General features: G+C 49.7%; 2 protein-coding genes across 10 annotated transcripts in view; one reads left to right on the top strand and one right to left on the bottom strand.

Moving 5' to 3' along the window:
- TRAF2 (TNF receptor associated factor 2) overlaps positions 1-8,530 on the top strand; it is an 85,061-nt gene extending 76,531 nt beyond the window's left edge. For all 4 annotated transcript variants that reach the window (XM_075905998.1, XM_006134756.4, XM_075905997.1 and 1 more), the window contains one exon: positions 603-8,530. In XM_075905998.1, the coding sequence (XP_075762113.1) occupies positions 603-821 (219 nt within the window). In that variant the 3' untranslated portion in view covers positions 822-8,530. The remainder of the gene's footprint in view (positions 1-602) is intronic.
- An 846-nt stretch (positions 8,531-9,376) lies between these two features.
- The window catches only part of FBXW5 (F-box and WD repeat domain containing 5), a 15,525-nt gene continuing 222 nt past the window's right edge, over positions 9,377-24,679 (bottom strand). Inside the window, exons 1-9 of one of the 6 annotated variants that reach the window (XM_075905992.1) lie at positions 21,282-23,774; positions 20,573-20,666; positions 19,898-20,055; positions 18,368-18,542; positions 17,535-17,683; positions 14,389-14,875; positions 13,214-13,361; positions 11,755-11,994; positions 9,377-10,715 (exon numbers count right to left, since the gene is read on the bottom strand). In XM_075905992.1, coding sequence (XP_075762107.1) covers positions 10,469-10,715; positions 11,755-11,994; positions 13,214-13,361; positions 14,389-14,875; positions 17,535-17,683; positions 18,368-18,542; positions 19,898-20,055; positions 20,573-20,666; positions 21,282-21,401 — 1,818 coding nt within the window. In that variant the 5' untranslated portion in view covers positions 21,402-23,774 and the 3' untranslated portion in view covers positions 9,377-10,468. The other 5 variants (XM_014579342.2, XR_003091501.2, XM_075905993.1 and 2 more) reach the window with 5 other exon arrangements.

Raw genomic sequence — 24,679 nt, 5'->3', positions numbered from 1 at the left:
CAGAAGTTTCATAGTAACCCAGCAGTGTGCGCGCTCACATTCAAGGACCCAGAATTGTGCTAAGCTCTCAACTTCATTTTCCAAATTCAATTCCTAAACCTTTGCAGTTATGAAGAAAACTTTAAAAGTAAAAATCAGATGTAAACCAATGTGGTGACTTCTGCCTGAGTTTGCAGACTGCTTGACTCTACCCATTGGAGGAGTATGATCTGTGTTGCTTATCTCAAAGGGACATGCAAGTGATGGGGCAGAACCAAAGTGAACATCAAACGCTGTAGCTGCTGGCTACCCAGACTACTGTGTGATTTCATTTTTGCATTGAATTTAGCAAGTCTATAGTTGTCAGTCAACCTAAATCAGATGCAGAATTTTTCTTGTGACGCAGCAGAGATTGGGAGAAAGCAGGGAGCCTTCTGGCAGGGTGCAGATCTAGCTGGGACTTGGCACTGAGCTTGAATGCAGTGCTGACAGTACCCCAGTTTGCCAGTACGTGAATGCTCACATGCAGTTTTCAAAGGGTTAACATTAATGGGTGTCCCAGACCAGGGGTTGCCTTTTGGCCATCTTGCTTCATGCTCCTTCCTGTGCATATTCACCTCTAGGTGACCCTGATGCTGCTGGATCAGAATAACCGGGAGCACATTATTGATGCTTTCCGACCTGATGTGACATCATCGTCCTTCCAGCGACCTGTCACCGAGATGAACGTTGCCAGTGGCTGCCCACTCTTCTGCCCAGTCTCCAGGATGGAGGCCAAGAACTCTTACGTGCGTGACGACACCATCTTTATTAAAGCCATCGTAGATCTCACAGGCCTCTAAAGCCTCCTCCCCACCAGGAGCTGTGAGCACAGTGACAGCCCTGACTAGGGCTTCACCTCCCTGTGCTGCACCCTCAGCATGCCCTAGAACAGGGTGAAGTCCAGATCTGGCTTGCTCCACTCTGAGTGGAAATGCAGTGTCAGATGGGAACCCTCCCAGCTGCTCTAGTACAGATCTTCTTTGAGAAGAGGCTTGTGTTGAGGTTACTTTGAGTTTGATCCATGACAAATGGGGACTTGGATGATCCCCTGCAGGAATCAGCTACCAGGGCTCCCTGCACTGGGCTTTCAGGCTAAAATGAATGCAGCTCTTTTGTACTTGTTTAATGCACAGCTCTGGTATCCTACAGTGGAACAGGCATTCAGGCTGCCCAGAGCACCACTGCACAGAGCCCTTTGGCCTGCCCCTGCCATTCTCCTCATAGACCTCTGTGTTAGAGGGAGCTGGCTTCTCTCTAGTGGTTTTGCTTAAAGTTTTTGTCATTCTCTGCTGCTGACTGGTTTGCTCCTTGACATGAGGGTGGGAGGGACAGCAGGGACTAGGGGCAGGCTGAGGTGGTCTGTGAGTGGGAAGACAACAGTTTAGCAGCCTCACTGGCTTCTCTGGCAGACATTGCTGCAGAGACCCTTTGAGTGGGGCCACAAATCAGTAGGGCAAGAGGGAGATGTGCCCAGTGCCCACGTCTGATGGGAGGGACCAGTGTAGAGTAAGGGAGGGAACAGCATCTGAGAAGTATTTTCCTCTTTCAGTGTAGGCATCCAACCTGACTGTTGTGTGCTCTCGATGCCTTTGGCATAGCGTGGGCTTTTAATCAGAGGCAGGCAAAATATGGCCCGTGACCCAGAGGAAGCCTTGAGCAGGCTCCCTGTCTTCTGCACCCTATACAAAGCAACCAGTGTTGGGGGTCATGTGTTCTCTGCACACCGTGTGCTGGGGAGGAGGAAGGTGTTGCGCACTCCCCCTGCCTCCAGCACAATTTCACAGCTCCCATTGGCCGGTGCTTGTAGTATATGAAACTGCTCCCTGTAGGAATTTGCCACTAGTAGCAATTACCAATATGTACAATTGTAAGAAGTTGCTACCTGATGTAGCACAAATTCCTACAGGAAGCAGTTTCATTCACTACACCGGCCACTCTGAGTGGCATGTAGGGGCGCGGTGAGCAGGGAGCCTTCCTGAGGATCCTGCTGGCCAGCAGGCCTAACCAAAGAGTTTGCGGGGCCCAAGGCAGCATGTTGTGGTTGGCTGCACCTTGTGGCCAGGTGGCTTTCAGCTAGGGCAGTGAGCAAATGGGTGCCAGGCAGCATGGGGGCCCTGAAGGCATGGTGCCCAAGGTAACTGCCTTGCTCACCTTGCCCTAAGACTGGGCCTGCTGACCGGGAGCCACCTAGGTAAGTGCCTCCCAGCCAGAGCCCACCTCTGGCACCCAGCTTTTCCCTCCAATCCTCTGCTCCCTCTCCTGCACCCCTGCCTCAGGTCACAACCCAAACCCCTGCACTTCTGCCCCAAGTCACAACCCCCCGCACTCCCTCCTGCACCCCTTCTCCAGGTCAGAATCCCTTTCCTTCACGCATACCCACTCCCACAGCTGTTACCCCATTTCCCTGCCCTAGATCACAACCCAAACCCCTTCACCATCTCCTACACCTCTGCCCCAGTTCACAACCCCCTCCCATACCCTACGCCCCCTACAGGTCAGAATCCTCTCCTGCACTCATACTCCCTCCCAGACCCTGCATCCCAAACTCCTTCCCTAGGTCACAACCCTCTCCTTCATTGAAACTCCCTCCCGGATGCCACACACCCTCCTTGCATCCAACCTCCATCCCAAAACCCTCACATCCTCCATTAATATTAGGCACTCAAATTCTTGGAGTGGCTCCCATCAAAAATTATTGCCCACCCCAACCTAATAGATCAGTCTTGTAACTCTCTCGAGTGGGTCCTAACCTAGTCAGAGAGATGCTTTGGAATCTAATTTGTGGCCTGTTAATGGATCGCTCTAGGAGCTGGGGTTAGGGCAGGAGAGCCTGAGTCCCATTTGGCTGGCTGGCACCCCAGGAATGCGGTCTTCTGGGTTTAGCCAAGGGGGGAGAGCTCATTAGCTGCTTTCCCCTCCATTCTCATCCTGGCTTTTAGCATCTCTTGGCATTCTGCTGTTCCCTCACTTGGAGTCCTCTCTCCAGCTATCCTCCCCAGACACCCACTAATCTTGAATGTAAAATCTTGGGCTTTTCTCTGTACTTTAGTTATTTACAAGCCTGAGGTCTAAGTCTCACCAGCACTGGCAGCCCCCGATTATACATGTAGCTTTTCAGTAGCACACACCAGTGGCTTCCTTCCTAATCATACTGTCCAGAACTGCCTGGCCAGCTGCAGTTACTTGGTTAGCACTGTCTTAAGAGCTTTCCCTGGGCACTCTTCCCTCCCAGGACTCTTGCATTCTGGCCTCGATTTGCTGCCTCTTTCTTTCTGTTTGGTGGAGATTGGATTCTTGTCAGAGTGTTGTCATTGTGACGTAACTGGCCTCTTAGAGTTACTCTGTGGTGGTCACCTGTAACTCTAGAGCCATTTTGGAGCCTTATTCTTTTGAGGTTTTCTGTCTCCTCTTTCCATGGGCCCCATTCTCTCCCATCTGTACAAGCCTTAAGGTTCTCTTTGCCAAAGCACCCAGCTAGCTGCTTTTTGAACCATCCTGCAGGTGTTGTCCCTGCCATGCCCTGCCCAACTCTTCCCTGTCTCTTCTGTCCTGGAGGACAGGCAAAGAGGCTGGCCTTGCTGCCGACGCCAGAGGTGTTTCTTGTTGTTGGCTGGATCCCTCAGGGAGCAACAGCCCTAGTTCCAGTTAGGGTCATTGATCGGCAGCCTGTGTGCTGGGGAGGGAATTCTGTCTGGAACAATCACCAGTTAGCAAGCGCAGTGGAATCCAGGGGTGTGAAACTGTGGCCATCTCCGTGGAGGAAGACCCATGGCCCTACTATTGAGTCCTCTGTGGAGAGAAATGACATGTTCCTCACCTGGTCCCAGGCCTGGGGACATGGACTAGTGACAGGCTGTCTCATCATAGGCCTCCACTTGAGCCTAGTCAACCATCTGCTTCGATGCTCTTGGCCCGCTGCTTCTCCTCCCAGCCCTTCCTGACCCTCAGCAGGGATCAGTAAGGATGAGTTCTGATTCCAGGTGAAGGTGACTGGAAGCCTCTGCCAGGACTAAAGGGATGCATGTTTGCTTATGCTGCAGTGAAGTAATCCAGTGGGGGTCTCCAGCACTGTGAGGCTACATCTAGACTGCAAGCCTCTTTCGAAAAAGAGCATCTAGACTACCAGTACTTTCGAAAAAGCAAGCCACTTTTTTGAAAGAGAGCACCCAGGCAGTCTGGATGTTCTCTTTTGAAAAAGCACAATTTGCATTACATAGCGCCTTTTTTTGAAAGAGCACTTTCGAAAAAAGGCATTCTTCCTCGTAAAATGAGGTTTTCCACCGTCGAAAAAACTGCCGCATTCTTTCAATTTACTTTCAAAAGAACGCAGCAGTCTAGATGCAGGGGAAGTTTTTTTGAAAAAAGGCCACTTTTCTCAAAAAAACCCTGTAGTCTAGACACACCCTGAGGCTCCCCAGCTGAGAAGCCACATTGAGGTATTATTTATACCGCTCTCATTTCTGGGCCAGAAGTGGTGCCTGGGTCTCTGAGGCTGGGGACAGAGACAGGATTATAGATGTGCAGAACTCCCCATCCAAAGAGAGACCAACTCCATGATCTCCTACTGCTAATAAGCAGAAGTAAAACAGCTGCCCCAGAGTGGGAGCCAAAGGGAATTAAATCAGCTCCAAGACTGACATCTAGGTATTGGAGGGGCACTGGAATAGCTGGGAGTTTGAGTGCTTAGTTTGTCTGGGACACTGCCCCTCCAGTCTGTACAGTACTCCACAGCATGGTATGTGCGAGTGTCTCTGCTCTCCCTTTCCCTTCTGTGCAGCCATGCTGCCACGAGCCCATTCAGCTTCAGAACCTTGTGTCTAGATGGGGCCCAACCTCTCAGGAAGTGGAGATTTCTGAAATAGCCTATGGGGCCATTCCCTATCAAAAGCCCAAACCCTACCTTCCAGAAGTTTGAAAGGCATCTCTGGTACATACTACACATCAATGGCATCTGCTGCAGGGTCTGTCCAAGATTGTCTAGTGGCTGGGGTGGAACCCAAAGCCAACTCCATATACTGCTTGTGTCAGGAGAGACAAAGGTGCTGCACTGGAGCTGACCAGTTCTCTCTCCCTGTGGATAGGCGCTGTGATGATTTTTTAGTGAAGCTTCAAATCCTGCTTAGGTGGGGATGGGACTGCAGGAGCAGCCCGGTTTATATCCCTGGTTCCTACACATCATGCAACTCATCTAGGACCCATGGGTGCATGGGGGGACTTCACAGACATTAGGGCTGTGTCTAGACTGGCCACTTTTTCTGGAAAAGCAGCTGCTTTTCCGGAAAAACTTGCCAGCTGTCTACACTGGCCGCTTGAATTTCCACAAAAGCACTGACGATGTCATGTAAGATTCAGTGTTTTTGCGGAAATACTATGCTGCTCTCGTTCGGGCAAAAGTCTTTTTCCGAAAAACTTTTGCGCAAAAGGGCCAGTGTAGACAGCAGAGATTTGTTTTCCGCAAAAAAGCCCCGATCGCGAAAATGGCAATTGGGGCTTTTTTGCGGAAAAGCGCGTCTAGATTGGCCATGGACGCTTTTCTGCAAAAAGTGCTTTTGCGGAAAAGCGTCCTGCCAATCTAGACACGCTTTTCCACAAATGCTTTTAACAGAAAACTTTTCCGTTAAAAGCATTTCCGGAAAATCAAGCCAGTCTAGATGTAGCCTGGGTGTTCCCGGGAAAGGGCTCCAAAAAGGAGCAGCATCCTGATTTCCCCACTGCTCTGTACTGTGGCAGCAGGTGGGCTGCTCCACAGCAAGGTGGCTTCTGGCTGCTGCTCCGTGTTGGACCACATTTTGTGCAAAATGTGACTCCAGCAAATAATTCCACCATTCTGCATTGGCATGAATGCTGTTATTGGAGGCCTCATTGAGCCCTCTTTGTAGCATATGAGGTGATGGGGAAGCTCTCGCTGTCATTTCTGCATCTCCTCTAATAGTACAAATTCACACATCCATAAAACAGTCTGCACTGGGTTCTTGCTAGAGCTCCCTCTGGCCCCATGGTGGAGAATCCACCTGGGTTGTATTACCAACCAAAGGAGCCCAAGCGTGTTCCAGCTGAGGTTACCCTTGGGCTGCTGCCTGTTTAAGCACAGCAGAGTGGATGGGGAGAGAGGGGCTACATCTACACTGGCATGATCTTGTGCAAAAACTCTTTAGCACAAGAGAGCGTCTACACTGGCCTGTGCTTTAGCGCAAGAGCATCCTTGCCAGTGTGGACGCTCTCTTGCACAAGAAAGCTCTCATGGCCATTTTAACCATCGGGCTTTCTTGTGCAAGAAATTCCTGTTACCTGTCTACACTGGCCTCTTGTGCAAGAACAGTTGCGCAAAAGGGCTTCTTCCTGAGCGGGAGCGTCAGAGTTCTGGTGCAAGAAGTCCTGATTTCATACATTAGAATGTCCGTTTACTTGCGCAAGAACACGCGGCCAGTGTAGACAGGCAGCAAGTTTTTGTGCAAGAGCTGCTGCTTTTGCGCAAGATCACGCCAGTATAGACACAGCCCAAGAGTTTGGTTTCTGAGGCAGTCACTTGCAAGTCATTTACCTGTGTTTGTGCTTTACATGTTGCTTTACCCTGTCACTTACCAGCTGTGCTAAGGGTGAAGGCATTTCCATGCAGGACATAGCCCCCCACCCCCTTCCTGGAAAAAAAATTCCTTGCAACGTATTCCCTTCCTTGAGTTACCTTTAGTGGAGTTGATTGGCTTCCCCTGTGGTGTGGTCATCTGCAGCAGAATCTGTTCACCAGAGTGCAAGAGACTACCACCTGTGACATGCAGCACCCACTTTGTGAAAAGGTGGGGGCTGGAGAGCCAGTGATGGCATGGCTGTCCCTTCTCACATGCTGCTGTTCAGTGAATGGAAAGTAAGCATGGATGAGACAGGTATAAGGATGCTCAGGCTTGTGGTACTCTTTTGTGCTTGACTTGCAATCTGCTGTATGTGTGTAATCTTGACTGAGCCAGCCTTTAGTGCCTGCTGCTTTGCTGAATGATGGCCTGTGAGCCCCTCTGAGTCCAGACAGCAGTGGGAGAGCTGTATTACAGCTCCAGCTAGCTGTCACACCACAGCCTGGAAAAGTGCTAGCAAAGCTCCTAGTCAGCAGTAGGAATGTGAATGACTAGTCAACTGCCTGATGAGCAAAATACTTATCGGATAGTTGATAGGCTAGTCGACTAGTCGCCTTCCCCCCCCCCCCCCGGCCTCTATGAGAGAGGCAGCAAGGTGGGGGAAAGAGGAGGGGGTGCTTCAAAGAGCCAGCGCCACGTGGAGCCTGGGACTAGGTCCCGGGCTTCACATGGTGCTATCGCTTTGAAACACCGTGTGCAGCTTGGGGGCCAGCTGGGGTGTCCCCAGGCTGCAAATGGCATTTCAAAGCAGAAGCACTGTGAAAAGCCTGGGGTCAGTGGGAGTCCCCAGCTGACTCCAGGCTCCATGCAGTGCTGCCACTTTGAAATGCATGAGGAGCACAAGGCCAGTGGGGACTGCCCCACTAACCCTGTGCTCCCCACAGCACTTTTGCCTTTGAAGTGTAGCAACAGCAAATTGCATCGACTATTTGATTAGTCAATCAAAATTTAACATCCCTAGTCACAGCATCTCAGTATTTAGTGGAGGCTTTTGCTAAGCTATCCAGGGGAAAAATCATAAAATTCAAGCCTTGTTTCCCCCACACCTTTGAGGGGAAGAAAGCAGAGGCCAGGATAGCTGTCCTGGGAAGAGGCATCAGTGCTGAGCAGTTACTGTTCTGGGTTGCTCAGGAGCAGAATTCTCATGGTAACCCGCAGTAGTGCAGCAGGTCAGGCTCCTAAGGGGCTCAGCTGTTACCAGGGCTAAGCTGTAGCTCCCATGGGCTTCAAGGGAAGCCCCATAGCCCTGAAATCAGGCCACCTGCAGGCAGCCAACATGTGGTTGAGGGAAAATGGAGGGGCCTTATGATGAAGGAATGAGTTTGGGGTGGGGGCTGTGCAAGTTTTGATCCTCTCCTTTAACTACAGTAGGACTAGAGATGCTAGTGCAGCTCATGGCCAGCAGTGCTGTGAGCAACTAGCAGGAACCAGGCCTGGTGCTAATGCAGCCCAACACTTCCATTGTTTATACAGAGGCTCCAGCTTCATTATCATAGTCTTTTCTTGCCCCCAAAGAGCAGCTAAACCAGAGATGGGGTTTTACTGCTATAGAATAGCCCCATGGAGGCATGACCACGTTTGTTGGGAACTCAGGGTAGGAATCATTTGGTACTTGTGGAAATGCATTTAATTTTATATAGCCAATGAATCTTTCAGGGGCCTAACCTGGTTGGTGAGTACTGTGCGCTAGTTTAGCCATAACAATATTTCTTCCATTACAGCCTTGAAAACCTTCCCTTAGAATGAGCACTAGCATCTAACTTCCTGAATGTGTCCAAACACCTCCTTGGAGCAAATGGCATAGGCTCTAAATGTGAAATGAATTTTCCTCTGAGCTGTTGTGTGTGAGAGACCATTAATAAAGTATTGTATCATAAGGGACAGCTGACAGTACCATTAAGAATAGGAACTAGAAACTGTTACTGTGAAACTGCTGAATTGGAGGCTTCCACAGTGGGATCCCCGTGTTCCATAGCCTCCTTCAGGAGGAAGGCTCAGCCCTCATTCTATTTACTTTGCTAAAGAGCAGGACAAACATCCCACCCTACATTGGCTGTGGTAGCAGATGCTGGGAGCTGTTGAGACATGGGTCTTGCCCCACTGAGTTTATTTACCTTGAAATAAGATGTAGTAAATACTTGTGGGAAGAAAGGGGCTTCCCTAGCTTAAAGCTCCACTAAGCTATATTTCAACTGGGTCACGGCTGGTTGGCACTGCCCCAGAGGCATTGACAGCCTACATGAAGGACAGGTATAGCCCCCCATTTCAGAGTAGGGAAAACCATCATCATGGGGCTGTAGCTATGCTGGGGCAAGGACACAGCTCACTCCCAGCCCCTCAGCATGCTTATTTTGCCAGCCTGTCCTGTTTCACACATCACCCTCCCCTCTTCTATCAGTGGTTGTTAATGCCCAGCTACAAAAATGGTACGTACTAAATCTGTTTTGGCTCCACGGCAATCTGTGAACTCCGATGCTCCCACTCAAGAATAAGCCCTCTTCCAGAAGAGGCCAGTGTAGACAGGCAACATGGTTTTCTTGCGCAAGAAAGCCCTATCGTTAAAATGGCCATCAGAGCTTCCTTGGGCAAGAGAGTGTCTACACTGGCATGGATGCTCTTGCGCAAAAGCACATGCCAATGTAGATGCTCTCTTCTGGAAGAGTTTTTGTGTGAGAACATGCCAGTGTAGACGTAGCCTAAAAGTGCAGAGCACGGAAAAAATGGACACATTCTTTTGTTAAGCTGAAAACTTAAAGGAGCATGGGAGGCCAGTACCACTGCAGGGAGACACTGCCCATGGTGAGAGCTTGAGCAGTTCTCAGCTGGAGGGCAGTTAGGGAGCACCTTCTGCCCTGCCGAGCAGGCACCGAGTTCTCAACTATCCCAGAGGCTTGTGGCCAACCCTCTCCCATTAGCTGCCCTCACAGAAGGGGGGAACCCTAGTTTGTAGGCACTGCAACAGTGGGGTACCTGGAAAATACCACATTAGGCAATGCAGCTTTAGCATCTTAATATTATTGAGCAACTTATCAAGGAGGTGGGACTTGTATTCTGTGATTCCCCAGCTCTCCACAGACCCTTGCATGGAAGCCAGTGGCTCAGGCACAGCTAATGGAGAGCAGTGACAGAGGCTTGCTTTGAGTTGGCTGCAGTGCAAAGGGCTCTGGTAGGCCCAAGGTGGAAAGTTACTAGCTGCCCTCAGCACTGAGTGCTGCCAAGCCAGCACCAGCTACATGTTTTGCACATTAGAAAGTGTGTAAGCCTCTCTGAAAGTCCCCTCCCTCCCCAATCTGCTCAGCCATGACTGGAGGATACAGTTGGAGGATAGCAGTTACACTGACCATGCCTCCTGCAGAGGTTTGGGACAAACAGACAACAAAACTACTACTGAAAACAGTCCTGTCACCACAAGGCAGAGCAGTGCTGCAACGTTTCCCTTTGGCCAAGCACTCGAAAGTCAGCAGCTCTGAGTGAGGCTAGATCTCCAAGCTCATGAAGAAAAACCAGCTGCCCCAGTCTCTGCTGCTCAGTGACCAAAGCTTGGCTGCATGATGGGTAGGCAGGTGAAATTTGCCTGCTGTGATCCGCAACAGCTACAACACAAATGGAACCCAGTTCATCACAGGTGCAGTGATGCTGGGGCGAGTTTGACTGTAACCGTTTTGGCAGATGTGAGCCATTGATGGGAGTTCAAGATACTCTCTTTGGGTAGGACCCTGCCAGAGCCTTGCACCCACGGTTCTCCATCAACACTCCCACTGTCCAAAGCTCAATAAAGGTTGTGGCTACAGTGAGGCATCAGCATTATCAGGTGCTGTGGCTCAGCTCTTCTGATTCATGAGCCAAGAGAAGAGCAGCCTCCTGGGCTTAGGTTTCCTGGCCTGGCAGATGCGCACAGTGCGGGGGGAGCGCCACACTTTGATGCTAGCATCATCGCTGGCTGTCAGGAGCAGTTCCTGCTCAACTGGGCTGAATGCCACAGAGTTGACCACATCATCATGTTGTAGCTTGGCCAGACAGATGTTGTAGTGCCGGTCCCAAATGTAGCCATGACGATCCTCTGCCCCACTGCATTGGACAGAAAATATCAGTAAGCACCCTGCCCAGCCAGAGGGAAAGGGGCCCTAACTCTCTTCCCCAAAAGCATGGAGGAGACAGGTGCCTCTCCCATTAGGCCTGAGGCTACACCCAAAATACTGACCCAACTTGTGTCCAGCTCTCACAGGTGAGAGAAGAGCTTTTCAAGAAGGAGCCAAGGGGAAACAATGCAGGGAGTATTTGGATGAATCTGCAGCCAGGTTTACACAGTACTTGGTGGTGTGAACTGTACTGATCAGTTCAATGGGCACTCACCAATGTCATTTTCAGGGTTCAGAGTTAATTGTCCCATCAACCTGCTCTTCTTTCCACAATCCTAAATCATCAGAAGCCTCAACTATCTTCTCCTCAGATGCCACCGCCCAGAGTTCCTGCACGAAATTCTTCACTGTCACATCAAGAGCAAGGGGAGGAGGAGGAGGGAGCATAACATACCAATTGTGCTAGTCTAGTCACTGCACTGAGCATGTGATTGGCAGGCATCCCATTGGCACAAGCCCAGTTTTCCAAATAAGTCATGCTGCTGCAGGATGTCTCTCTCTGAGGCTGGGCCAATGCTGCAGAATCTACCCCAGCTCAGACAGAGGCCTAGCTCTACAATAAACCCAGGGACCCAGTACAGGGGTTGGGAAGACAGCTTCGCTTTGCTTCTCTCCCCTCCCATCTCACCAGTTTTATGGCCAAGGGTACGGCTAGACTGCGGGGGGGTTTCGGGTTACCTCCAGTATCCTGAAAAAACTCCGCCGCGTCCAGGGAATGCCTTTGCTTTTCCACTTTTTTTTTTTTTTGGCGGAAGAGCAAACGCATTCTTTTGGAAGCCCCTGTATTCCTCATTCCACGAGGAAGAAAGGGGCTTTTGAATAGGTTTTTTTCCCCAAAATTTTGCCCAGTCTAGACAGGCCAAATTTCAGAAAAGCCTCTTCTGACGAAAGTATCGGGAAAAGATATGCAAAATGCGGAGTGCATTTTGCGTATCTTTTTCCGATAGATCCTTGCAGTCTAGACGTACCCCAAGAAAGAGAGGACAACAGGGCACCTGGCTACGAAGTCCCTGCTGACATCAAGAAAGATGAAGAAACATTCATCGTTGGGGGTGTAGGCTCGGTGTGCACGGAGGGCTCGCTTCACCTCCTTCATTGTCTTCAGATCAAACACATGCAGGTCAATCTCCTCTGCGATGGGTGGTGGCTGCATGGGATCAGAGATCACACAGTCCCGTGGCCAGGACCGGCTGTTGACATAAAGATATCTAGGGAATAGGAAAAGTTCCACTGCTGAATTACTGCATCACTTCTGTCAGTGTCGCCATCCAGTCTAGAAAATCTAGCCAGCTGGACTGTGCTGGCGCACTGGTTCATTTCACTGCCTGCCTCTCCAGCACAAGCTTGCAGCATATAGGGGCTACAGGCTGACGTTCTGGAAACAGCCTGTTTATGTGAATTATTTTCAGGATATCAGTGAAACCATTTTCATCCCTGCCCAGTTCTGCAAGTCAGAACTGCACTCCCATGTGCTTTACAAGGGGCCTTTAATAACATGCTGGTGGGAAACTCAGAGTTCATTTTATCCACCCAGCTCCCTAATCTAAGCCAGTCATGGAGAGAGCCTGGCCCAGCTACAGAGCCACAGATGGGACACACATCTCAGGTAGCTCATGCATACATTTACTAGAATCAGCATCTGGCTGGTCTCCAACCCCATTCCTATCCCTTCCAGCTAAGACTCCTGGCCACCTCTTTCCCAGGAGGGTGCTAAATCAAGCACCCTTCACCAATCTGGTGGCTTCAAGTCCTGTGACCCTTTCTGAAGAACACAGGAAATCCCCATGTGATCCAGATACACAGATCCAGAAGGCTACCCCCAGCTGACCTAATGGAGGGTCCTCTCAATGCTCTCCCTTACTTGTTTGAGAGTGGAATTTCTTCCTCAACCCAGATCCTGTGACCAGGTCAAACTGTGCACATAAATGGAGCACCACCATGATTCACCCATAACAGCCATTTTCACTCCTAAAAGCCCTCTGGTTCCTGTGCCCCATCATTGCAGCCTCTGGCATGGAGCAGGTCATACATGCTATACCTGACTGCAGGCTCACTTCTCTGCTGGCATGGAGGCATTCCTCTGCATATAGTGCTGCAGTTGGTGGTTTGCTGATCCCAAACCACCAGCTTGGCTTATGCTGCTAATAAGATACGCTAAGTTCCATGAACTTTGCTGTGTGCCAGAGCTCAGGAGAAAAGATCTCAAAGACAAAGGTCCTGTCTACTCTTTGCCTGTCTATAGGCGTTAATGAGCTCATGGGGGAAAGGGGACAATCACTATGCTCTTCACAAATGAGTCACTAAGTGCTGGAAATCCCGCCTCCCCCTCCTTCCCTCACGCACACTCACACTGACTACACCTTGCCCCATCCCCCACATGGCAGGTCCTCCGCTCTACTGTGCCTTCCTCCATCCTGCCTCACCCACCTGTGGTCAGGAGAGAGACCCATCCCAATAATGTGACCATGGATGTCAATGACATGATCCAGTGAATCGAAGAACTCATCTGAACGTCTCTCCTCCCCAAGCACCGGCCCAGCAGTTGTCATCTGGTGAGGCAAGATCTGCTTAATTCCTTCAGGGAAAAGGGAGGCAGGAAGGGGAATTAGCGTGCCCTGCAAGAGCTGCTGCTGCTACCTGACTCAAAGGTCTCAGGCAATAGACCAGGGCTGAAGCGCACTCCCCGGGCTCCAGAGCAAGGAGCATCCCTCCTTCCCATTGGACATGTGTGTGGCAGGAAGGGAGTCTCCCCCAGGGTCCCGCTGGGCCGCAGGCCACTTGTCCCCCAAAGAATCATGGCGTGCTGGATCTGAACTTTTTGGACCATATGTTGCCCGCTCCTGCTCTAAACAGCTGAAAGGGTTTTGCACAAACTTCCCAGAAAATTTCATCTTTGGCCAGAGACCAAGCCTGGAAGCATGCAGACTTGTGGGAAGCACTTTGGGAAGAGGCCACAGTGGCAGCTACTTTACAATCTTACAGCAGGCACTTACCAGAAACCCTCTGTCCTAAGGGCAAGCAGATGACTTACAGAAAGGCACTGAGTTAGCATGTGGATAGCCATTGCCCAAATTCATCCCTCCCCTATTCCGGCTCCTCCAGAACCTCTTCTTGAGGTTCTGGCTGCACTTCTCTCCTCACCTTTTCCTGTATGCACACCCTATCCGTGGCCCCACAAAGTCGCGAGACCTCCTCGTCAACCTACTCCTGGCCTTAGCGAAAGCTGCCATCTATAACACCAGGAGTAAGATGTTGGACGAGGGGTTCTCTGCGACTGTGGGGCCTATTTCCGCTTCTCCCTCGTGTCATGAATCCGGGCAGAGTTCCTCTGGGCGGCGCCCGCTGGCTCCATCGACAGCTTTGAGGAGCGGTGGGCGCTGGCCGGGGTTCTCTGCTCAATGTCCCCATCCGGCTCCCTAGTTATGAACCTTTAGCCCGCACTCCTTGCCCCTTTTGTCATTAGTTATCCCCAGTAATTAATTGGACATGGGTCCAGTCGTCCCTCCCACAAGGCTGGGGGAGGTGCTTCAAATAGACCAAATTCATCCCTCAGACTGTGCTGTGACCATCTGTGGAAGTCAGAGCAAGGCAGAGCCACTCACCTATCTGGTGTGGAGAGTAGGTGAGGCATCCTGTGGTGAAGATTAAATATTTCTTGTTGCTGGCCTCTGTGGGGAGCTGAGTTAACTCAGGTGGCTTAGTCCTGCTCCTAGCAAGCAGCTCTGCGACCTTCGTCTCCAGTTCTCTCTCACTCATGACAGGCTTCATGCGGCCTTCAAGGAGGTCATCCAGGAACTGCTGCAGCCCATCCTCTGATGTTCCACTCCCACCATCCAGGAAGGCTTGCGCCCCCGGTTCTCGCATCAGTCTCTGCTTGGGCTTCTCCTCTTCTTCTTCACTCTCACTGCCAAGATCAAAGTGCTGGTAGGGAGAGGTGGTGGTAGCCAGTTGTTCCTTATAGTCCAGGAGCAGGTCTGGAGCATCGTAACGGCTGCAGTCTGCCACCATCACTGTCCGGATGCTGCTGGCATTCAGGTTCTGGATTTTGAACAGTCTCTTGACTACATTCACATTCTCAGACTCTATGCCCTGTTAAGAGAGGGGAGAGCAGGTGCCTTCTTTCTGTACCCCAAAAGAGCGAGGCAGCAAAAAAAGGCTCAGCATCACTAATACAACAGACTTCATAGGAACACCAAATCTCTGTAAACAGCCCTCTTTAAAACAGCACTGTGCACTATAGGATCTTTCAAGAGAGGCTCTCAAAACACTTGACAAGTGGTAGCGAATGAAGCCCCCTGGAAATTGGCCAGCATAGCAATCCCCATTATACAGGTGGGGAAACTGAGGCACAGAGGGATCACACAGCAGCAGAACTGGGAATAGAAGTCAGAATTCTATGCTTTAGCCTTCTAATTGATACCAGCTTTCCTAACTACAGGTTCAGGAACAAAGCTTCTTTTCTGACCACAGGTTCAGCATGATTGGTGCCAGTTGACTGGCCATTCTAAACGAGGGAAAACAGGCACCAATGAACTCCTTAGTGTGCAGTAACTGAGGCAAGAGGTGGCAAAGATAAGCTGTGCGCAGAAGTCTAAAGACTTGAGGGAAAGTGGAATAAATGGCAAATTATTAATAATTCTCCCTTTTGCAATGGAGAAGACAGGGCCAGCCTGCCAATAGCAGTGCACACTGTAGTACAGTTCAGTGGGAAGAGCTGTGTGAACACAGAATGCCTGCCACACGAGGATTTCCTTGTGCAGCATGCATACTGTTCTCCCAATTTCATCCAGGAGGAAACAGGTGCAGTGGGTTAGTGAATTCCTGTGACAGGAGCAGCACTCAGATCCTCCTCATTCACAGCCCCTAGAGTCCAAACAGCATTTTCGCTATCAAGTCACAACATTCATTTCCCTCATTGCCTCTAGTAGGGAGGATTCCTTGGCTCCCCTATGGCCATGAAAATTCCCTTCCCAGTGAGCATCCATGTCCCATAGGCTGAGTACCCAGACACAACAGCATGTGGGCAACAGCTAACATGCTCCAGGCTTCCAGTGACTCTTTACCCATCATGGCTCATCCTCTGGTCCCTTCCAAATGAGACCACAAGCTGGGCTCCAGCCCCCATTAGCACAATATGAGTGCATGGAAGCAGCACAGAACCACATGGGAAGTGCCCACTGCAAGGGGTGCTGGACCAGTGGGGCACTGAAGGGCTAACTTGAGCCAACTCCACCATGAGCCTCAGCTCACTACCAGTTACCCTTCTCAGTTCATTCTAGCATGGTAATTGCTCCCCGAATGACCCTTAGAATCATAGAATACTAGGACGGGAAGGGACCTCCTCAAGTTCAGTCCCCTGCACTCACAGCAGGACCAACACCATCTAGATCAGTGTTTCTCAACCTCCTTTTTTTTTTTTTTTTTTTTAAATAAAGTACCCCTTTTTCAAAAAAAATTGTAAGTACCCCCAGGACCTACAGTTTTCAGACAGATTTTTTTTTCTGCCATTGCACCACATTTGTTTAAACAACTTAATCATAGCTGGGCGGGCGATGACATTTTTGGGTATAAAAAGTGCAAAAATAATAAAGCACTGTAAAACTTAAAACAAAAATTCAGTTTTCTCCAAATTTCAATTGAGTACCCTTAAGGGTACTCATACCACTGGTTGAGAAACACTGATCTGGATCATCCCTGATAGATGTCTATCCAACCTACTCTTAAATACAGGCAGTCCCCGGGTTACGTACAAGATAGGGACTGTAGGTTTGTTCTTAAGTTGAATTTGTATGTAAGTCGGAACTGGCTCCAGATTCAGCCGCTGCTGAAACTGATCAGCGGCTGACTATAGGAAGCCCTAGGCAGAGTTGCTCTGCCCCCGGCTTCCTGGAATCAGCCGCTGATCAGTTTCAACAGCGGCTGAATCTGGACTCTTGGGACAGAACAGCTGGGGCACTGCCGGGTAGGTCCCCGCAGGACCAACCCGGCAGCACCCCAGCTGCTCTACCCCAGGCGTCCTGCAACAAAAGCCTGGTCTGCTGGGGGGGGGGGGGGGGGGAGAGAGCACACTAGCTGCCCCCTCCCCCCCCAGCAGACCAGGGAGACCCGAGCAAAGCCGCAGAGGCGGCGGGGTCCCCCGCCTCTGCGGCTTTGCTCCTGTCTCCCTGCTGTGCTGGGGAGTCCCCCCCAGCACACCAGGGAGACCCGGAGCAGCTTTTCTCGCCCCAGAGGACGTGGTGGCGGGACTGCTGTGCTCTGGGCGGTCCCGCCGCCCGCGAGCTCCGGGGTGAGAAAAGCCCCGTTCGTAAGTGCGGATCCGACATAAGTCGGATCCGCGTAAGTCAGGAACTGCCTGTATAGCCAATGATGGAGATTCCACAACCTCCCTAGGTAATTTAATCCAATGTTTAACCACCCTGACAGGAAGTTTTTTCTAATGTCCAACCTAAACCTCCCTTGCTGCAGTTTAAGCCCATTGCTTCTTGTTCTATCCTCAGAGGCCAAGGAGAACAATTTTTCTCCCTCTTCCTTGTAACACCCTCTTAGATACTTCCACTTTTACTACAGGAGGCAGAATCATGGGAGACTGCTCCATTCCTCACTCCTGTTGCCAGTGCCTAGGGATCTTTCAGGCATCAGTTCTCAGAAAGGAGCCTCAGCAATGACATCAAAGTCAGTATCTCACACCTCAGTCTCAGCTGATGGGAACTGCCCAGGCTATTAAACCACCCAGGGCCCTGGGACGCACCTGGAAAGCATTATTTAGCCACAGCACTGAGCAGGAAGTGATGTGCCCAATTCGGTGCAGGTTGCCGGAAATTAAGTTGGTTTCATTCAGCCAGCAGCCAAACACATCATAGGGTTTATTCCTCACTCTGGAGAGGAGAGCAAAGTTTTCTGTAGGGAAAGAGAAAGAAGGAGGATAATGAATCTCCCAGTGAAGTAAGACAGGCCCCATGGGACAAGGATTCAAATCAAAGGCCAACTGATCCCTGAAGCAGAATGGATGTGAAGATGTTCGGTCTCTTATCAGTAAGGCTTCCCACCACTTGCTGCTTTTCAGTGGTGCTATGGTAACTAGCAGCCTAGCTATTCCCCTAGATCATAGAGGGACTGTCTCTTCTTGACACAGTGCCACTATCAATTTAAACAGGGGCCCAAAGTTTTTGAGCCAATCCATCCCCATACGAAGCTTCCACTTGGGCAGGGAATCCAGGAGGTAGCAGATAAGCATCAGCAAAGCTGCCTGTCATGAGAGGAACAGACCAGCTAATGGGATCAGGGGCTACTGGCAGATGGGTAGCCTCAGGCCTGAGCTGTGAGGGAAAACTTGCCCACTGCCCACTCTCCTGCTGCCTGGCTGTGGCAATCAGTGCCTCACTTGCAGCAGCATTAGCACTGCACAAAGATCCCTTTTAAAAAGGTACTCAAATCCCACGCTGAGTCCTGTTCCTAGGCATAGGCCAAGTCACAGCCCAACCATCCTGTCACCTTCTCCTTTCCTTGGACTATCTCAATCTGCTGCCAGTCAGCCAGTTCCACACTCACACCAAGGCAAAGCCAAGCCGAAATGAACATTACCCAGGCTAATAACAGCGATTTCTCCTGACGAAGAGTTGCGAGGCCCCACAAAGACCCCTGACACCAGAAGGAGGGAGTCATCTGAGTTGAACTGGGAAAACTGGGTGTAGCTCCAGTTGTACAGCCTCATGTTGGAACTGTGGAGCAGAGAAATGGCCAGCTCGTTGTTCCAAATCTGAGAGCAAAGGGAACAGGGCAGACTGTTAGAGGCCTGATGACCAGGATACCCAGAGCATGGATGGAGATGTCCAAATCCCAGCCTCACTCCCAAAAAGTCTTTCAGAAGGGAACTGGAGGGTTTGCAGAATTACTGCTATGAACATTTTAGATTAATTTGGTTCCAGTGAGTTCACTGCCTTTGTTACTCATTCCCTCAGCCTCAGAGGCTGCAAAACCCAGAACAGTTGTCCCTCTGAGAGCCCAGTTCTGCCTCCTGATTCGTTTTACAGTCACATACCCTGGATAGCTGGAGACCAGCCATATGATCATATTCATTTCTGACTGCATTGGGCCCCAATGCAGTGCAAGTGGAATTGGAGCTGGGCCACAGGCAGAAGTCACTGGGGAGGACTTCCCTGGCTCCTGGCAATGGAGTTAGTGTCTAGGTATGACCCCTCGCCTTAACTTTGTCCACCTTCCCACCTCCCAAGCAATCAGGTGGACCCAGACAGCTTTCCTCTAGGTAGGGACCAAGGGAACCCAGAAGATGTGCAGACATGTTATTCAGGAACCACCGGATGAGGCACAGAGAGGGTACATGATTCACTCAAATGGACAGTGAGTCAGCAGCAGAGCCAGAAGCCCCAACATCTAGGCCTACAAAACTGTTCAGACTATTTGTTTCATGGGTCTCCTTCCTACTCTCCCAGGACCTGTCCAATAATTGCCCATGCTGGGGTATCATCACATGGTTTAGAGCTTAGGTCAGAAATCTCAGTGAGGGAGAGTTTGGACAAGGGAATTAGCTTCGGTGTCTGTTACAGGAGTGGGTAGGCAAGGGTCTGTGAGTAGGGGATCACACTAGCTGATCATAATGGTCCCTTTACTGTCTATGCATCAAGAGATTGCTTTTCAAAGCCACCTCCAACTCCCCTTCCTATACCAGCGAAACCTTCATCCCTGCACAACCTGCTCACAACCTCTGTTCTTGCCCCCTCCTTGATTTCTATGTGACAAGAGCCATGACACACAGAGAAGCTCAAAGCCCTGCAAGGGAACAAAAGAGGTCTAGTCAACGAGCTCCAAAGATTGCAGTGATAGCCAGCAATTCAGAGGAAGAGCAGACTGAGCACAAAGCTCCACAAACTCAGATGCTCCTGACCTGCTCATCATTCCTTCTCTGCATTCTGGACACAAAGAAGTTTCCATACCAGAATCCCTCCCCACAGTTCCTAACTGGAAGGCTGGACAGCACTAACCAGATGCTCAGCATATCAGAGCTCAACAGAAGATTTTCACACTTGGAGCCTGAATGTGACCAGCCTGTTTGAGTGAATAAACCCCTCAGCACAACAGACGCATGCCTTTTACCTTAACTGTGCAGTCCTTGGAGCAGGATGCAAACAAGTAGCCTGAATGGGAGAAGCTAAGATGTAAGACCTGATCATTGTGCTCTCTCAGGGTCTGCACTTCAACACATGGGATGGTGTCATAGAGCCTTTGGAACTCCTCATACCAGGAAACGGCAGCTGCAACACATGTGAGTAAGAGAGAGGAGTCAGAGCTCAGCATAGATGGAAACCACAAAGCCACATGACTTGTTTACAGCAGTAACTTAACATTTTTTACTGGCATTAGGTTTTGGACAAACTGCAGGATCATGTGCGAGATGTTAGTAATGCTTGCCACAGCAATGTGTACCCTGAGCAAGATCTATGTTTGTAATACTATCTGCACAGATAACCAGGGGAAAAAAGTGCACGAAAAGACAGTTTGCTGTTGCTTTCAAGAAGGGAGGAGACAAGCACATCACGGGCGGATTATGACTTGTACCCAGAACCACCCATGTCCGTGTTTTTGTCCCATCAAGCATTGGGAGTCTGACCCAGAATTCAAATGGGCATCAGGAACTATGGGATGGCTACCCACAGTGCATTACTGGAAGAGTCTATGTAGTCATGGTAGTTATGGATGCACTCTGTCGATCAAATGTTCTTAGTGGGGACATTTGCCTTCGACTTTATAATACTGGATGCTAAGTCATACCCCAAGGTTCTGGCAATTCTTGATTTAGTCCTAAATGAAGCACAGGATCTGGTCCAAGAGGTGAATATAACTGGACCACTTGGAAACAGTGAAACTACACAGAAATGAGGAGATTAGTTAACAGAAATTAAAAGGTACAGTATAAACAGTGAAATCTTGGCAAGCTGCATGGAAACTTTGTAGAGACACCGTCAGAGGCACAAATTAAATGTATACCCAAAATTAAAAACACATAATAAGATAACAAAAAAAGCACCACCATGGCTAAACAACAATGGGAAAGAAGCCGTGAGAGGCAAAAAAGAATTGTTTAAAAAGTGGAAGTTAAATCCTAGTGAGGAAAATTGAAAGGAGCATAAACTCTGACAACTGCAGTGTAAAAATAAAATTAGGAAAGCCAAAAACATTGAAGAACAGCTAGCCAAAGACTCAAGAAGCAGTATTAAAAAAGTGTCAAGATGTTAAAGGAGAACTCAGGGACAAAAAGGTGATTGTGGAGAAACTAAATGTTTTCTTTGCACCAGTCTTCATGGTGTGGTGGAGCATGCTGACAGGAGTGCTTGGAGGAAATCTTTGCTGCTGCTGCTGCTGCCACCACTGGCCCATGCTATTTCTGTTTTGGAAATTAATAGGACTGTGCTCTAACAATCAGCTAACCCAGACCTTCCCAACAGTGCAAAACTGATAACATACTAAACAAATACCAAACCTGGGTGTCGTGGCACTTCCCGAGAAACCCTGTAGTATCTATAGAACAGTTCCTTCCACAGGAATTCATCCCGTGCCACTGCATGCCATTGCTGACACACCAACCCCACCGAAAGCACATCTATGTGGTCCAGGTACAAGAAAATCTCATAGAGGATGCTGTCTGGGAGAAGGGGACTACCCACAACATCCATACTGTCATTGTCACCAAAGGGATCTGAAAACAAACAAAGGGGGAAAGTTGGTATGATAACTAAAGCCCTGTGCAGACACAGAATTTGTATCCACATCTTATTTGCAAAAAAATGAGCTACGGCTATATGCATGGACATTTGCAGATGTAGATAAAAAGTGGTTATCTACAGATTTGCAGGGCTTATATTATAACATTTGGTAGTGTACTGCAGTATTCCCTGAAAGCTGTACACTTTTGCAAATTTTCAGAACTCAAATGTCACCCAGTTGATTAGCAGAACGCCCACAGCTAGGTTTTGTTTCTACTGGTAGTGAACAGTCACACATGCCTCAGTACAAAAAATATTCCACACGGATGGAAAAGATTAGAGAGAACATTGGTGTAACACAATCCTTAATGATTTTCTTCTATCTTCCCCCAAACAGAATGTGCTTTTTAACAAATTTTCTGCTTTTATTTTTTAATATAGCAATTCTTTAAAGCTCCAGAGACAGACACTTACATTTACTATGAAATTATTCACGTGAAAGATCAGCCAACACAAACACAGGCCCCAATCCTGCAAATGTCCACTTACAGGCCTAACTTTATTTATTAGGATCCAAAAACAGGCTGTCAACAGCATTTGATCCTGAGACTTTTTAGCATGAAAGCGCAACTTCTAGTACTTCAGCTAAAGAACAAAATAGATTCGTTGGAGGCAGCTATACTCTGCATGGGCTATCCTGGGTGGTGAGGATATTTTACAAACTTGTATGTAATGTAGTTATAGCCAACCCTAACCTAATACAAAATAGGTAAGGTAACATCTTGAGCAATTTCTGTTGGTGAGACAGATAAGAAGAGCAGCTCTGTGTGGCTCAAAAGTTTGTCTCTCTCACCAAGAGTATTGGTCCAAATAGAGCAATTACCTCATCCACCTTGTCACTTCACAATCTTGTTATATAGGCCCTCCCTCCCCAAGGAGGGGGAAGATCTGTATTTCAGGTTCCAACCTGAGCTTTTGGCGCAAGACAGAAGCACCTAAACAGACCCAAGCTCCAGAACAGATCAGACACTTGTGAGAGGCTGATTCTGCTGGAGGGTAATATATAATAAGGATGTTAAATATTGACTAATTGACTAACCAAATAGTCAATGCATTTTTGCATTGACTATTCAATTAGTCGATAGGGCGATTCCGCCTTTGAAGTGTAGGAACAGCCCTAGAGCTGTTGCTACACTTCAAAGGCAAAAGCGCTCTGTGGAGCCAGGGATCAGCTGGGGACTCCAGATGATCCTGAGCTCCATGCAGTGCTGCACTTTGAAACACCATGAGGAGCCTGACACAAGGCGATTTCAAAGCAGCAGCGCCAGGTGGAGCCATGGGTCAGCGTCCTCAGCTGATCCTGGGCTTCATGTGGTGCTGCCGCTTTGAAACGCCACGGGGAGCCTGACACCAGGCTCCCTGCAGCGTTTCAAAGCAACAGTGCCGCAAGGACCCCAAGATCAGCTGGGGACTCGCCTACTGATCCCATTCTCCATGTGGTGCTGCTGCTTTGAAACACTAGAAGAAGCTTGTTTGAAATGCCAGGAGGAGCTGGTCCTAGGCTGCACGTGGTGTTTCAAAGTGGCAGCGCTGCGTGGAGCCCGGGGTCTGGCTCCAGGCTTCAAGCGGTGCTGCCACTTTGAAGTACCCTCTCCTCTCCCTGCTCACCCTTGCTGCCTCTTTCTCATAGCATTTGCTCATGGGATAATCGACTAGTCCTTCACATTCCTAATATATAACACACTAAGATTTACCCAGCACTGCCTGGGTCCTTATCACAATTCATTTTTGTTTTTCTTCATTTAAATCATTGTTCTGAGTTAGAGCTTTGGATGAGGGGTTCAGTATGTAGGCTGTCCTGGGGAGAGAGGATTACTCTAGCCCTCTTCTCACGGCAGCAGCTTGGGCCAGGCGAGACGTGCCTCTCCGTAACCGCCACAGCTCCAGGAGGCACAACTGGGGGAGGGTTACATGTCCCCCAACTGGGGCAGATCCAGGTTCATTTGCCCCCTGTGCTCCCCCCACCAAAATGAGGTATGCAGCGAACTGTGCACTTTCCCCTCACTCCCTGTTGAAGGGGGCCAGCAATGTTCCCATACAAATTGGAGGAAGGCTTCAGCACCCCCCAGAGCTTCCTTAAGGGGTGGGAAGCCCTGGGCTGGGACAGTCCTAATGGGAGGGCCAGCCCCAAGCCTGGTGATTGTCTCTTTACCGTATGGTTTTCTAAGAAATAATCCCATTCCAAGCACACCCCATTTTCCTAGCACAACCAAACCTTACCTTGCTTTACATTATAAAAGGAAGCTGTATAGCAAATGTGGTGGTTCCAGCTCTTAACATTTAGGAGGAGTTCTCAAACAGACAGACTGTCTCAAATTATAGCAGATTTGTATGTCTCGTCCTGGGAGTGCTCCATGGAAAAGGAACAGTCTACTACTCCTGACAATTAACAGACCTAGTCCTTTAAATCCTTAGAAGGTAAACATCTAAACTTCAGTACTGAAAGTTACAGGCTCAAACACTGCTGATAGCCCACAGCGGACTTTGAATGCAATGGGGTACTCATATGTGAAATAGCAGCAGCAAACTGGCTACATTTAGGGCCTGATGCTGCTTTCACTGAATTCACTGGGAGGAGGACTGAGCCCTAAGTCTTTTTTGATTATCTGCATTCACACCACACCTTGATAACAAGTACACATCTATAGCATCTTTCCTCTTAAGATCCCAAAGACCTTTATGAAAATCAATTCTCACTCACTCCTGAGAGACAGGAATGATTCTTATGCTCATTTTACAGCTGGGGAAACTGAGGTGCCTGTGCACGGATACGGCTTGTGCCATTCTGTAAATCAGTAGCAGAACTATTGCCCTGCTACAGCCACTGGACAATGCTCCCGCTTGGCTCCTTCATCTCAACGGCCCAGAGCTGGATTTCAAAGACAAGGGGCCGCGGCTGAGACCAGCAAGTGAAACGCGTCTGGAGCTTTGTCTCGGGGCGATAACGGCCCCAGGAGCTCGGCCTTGGCCGTTTTATCACCCCCCCCCCCCGCACGTAGCCGGGAGAGCGCTGGCCACGGGCCCTGCCGCAGAACAGCGACCCCGAGGCGGGGCGGGGCGGGGCGGCGCTGAGCTCCCGGCCCGCCCGGCTCCCCCGGACCAACACTCGCTCCGG

This window comes from Pelodiscus sinensis, chromosome 22, assembly GCF_049634645.1.
Source record: "Pelodiscus sinensis isolate JC-2024 chromosome 22, ASM4963464v1, whole genome shotgun sequence".
In the NCBI taxonomy this organism is placed as follows: Eukaryota; Metazoa; Chordata; order Testudines; family Trionychidae; genus Pelodiscus; species Pelodiscus sinensis.
This window is presented reverse-complemented; position numbering and strand designations above follow the sequence as displayed.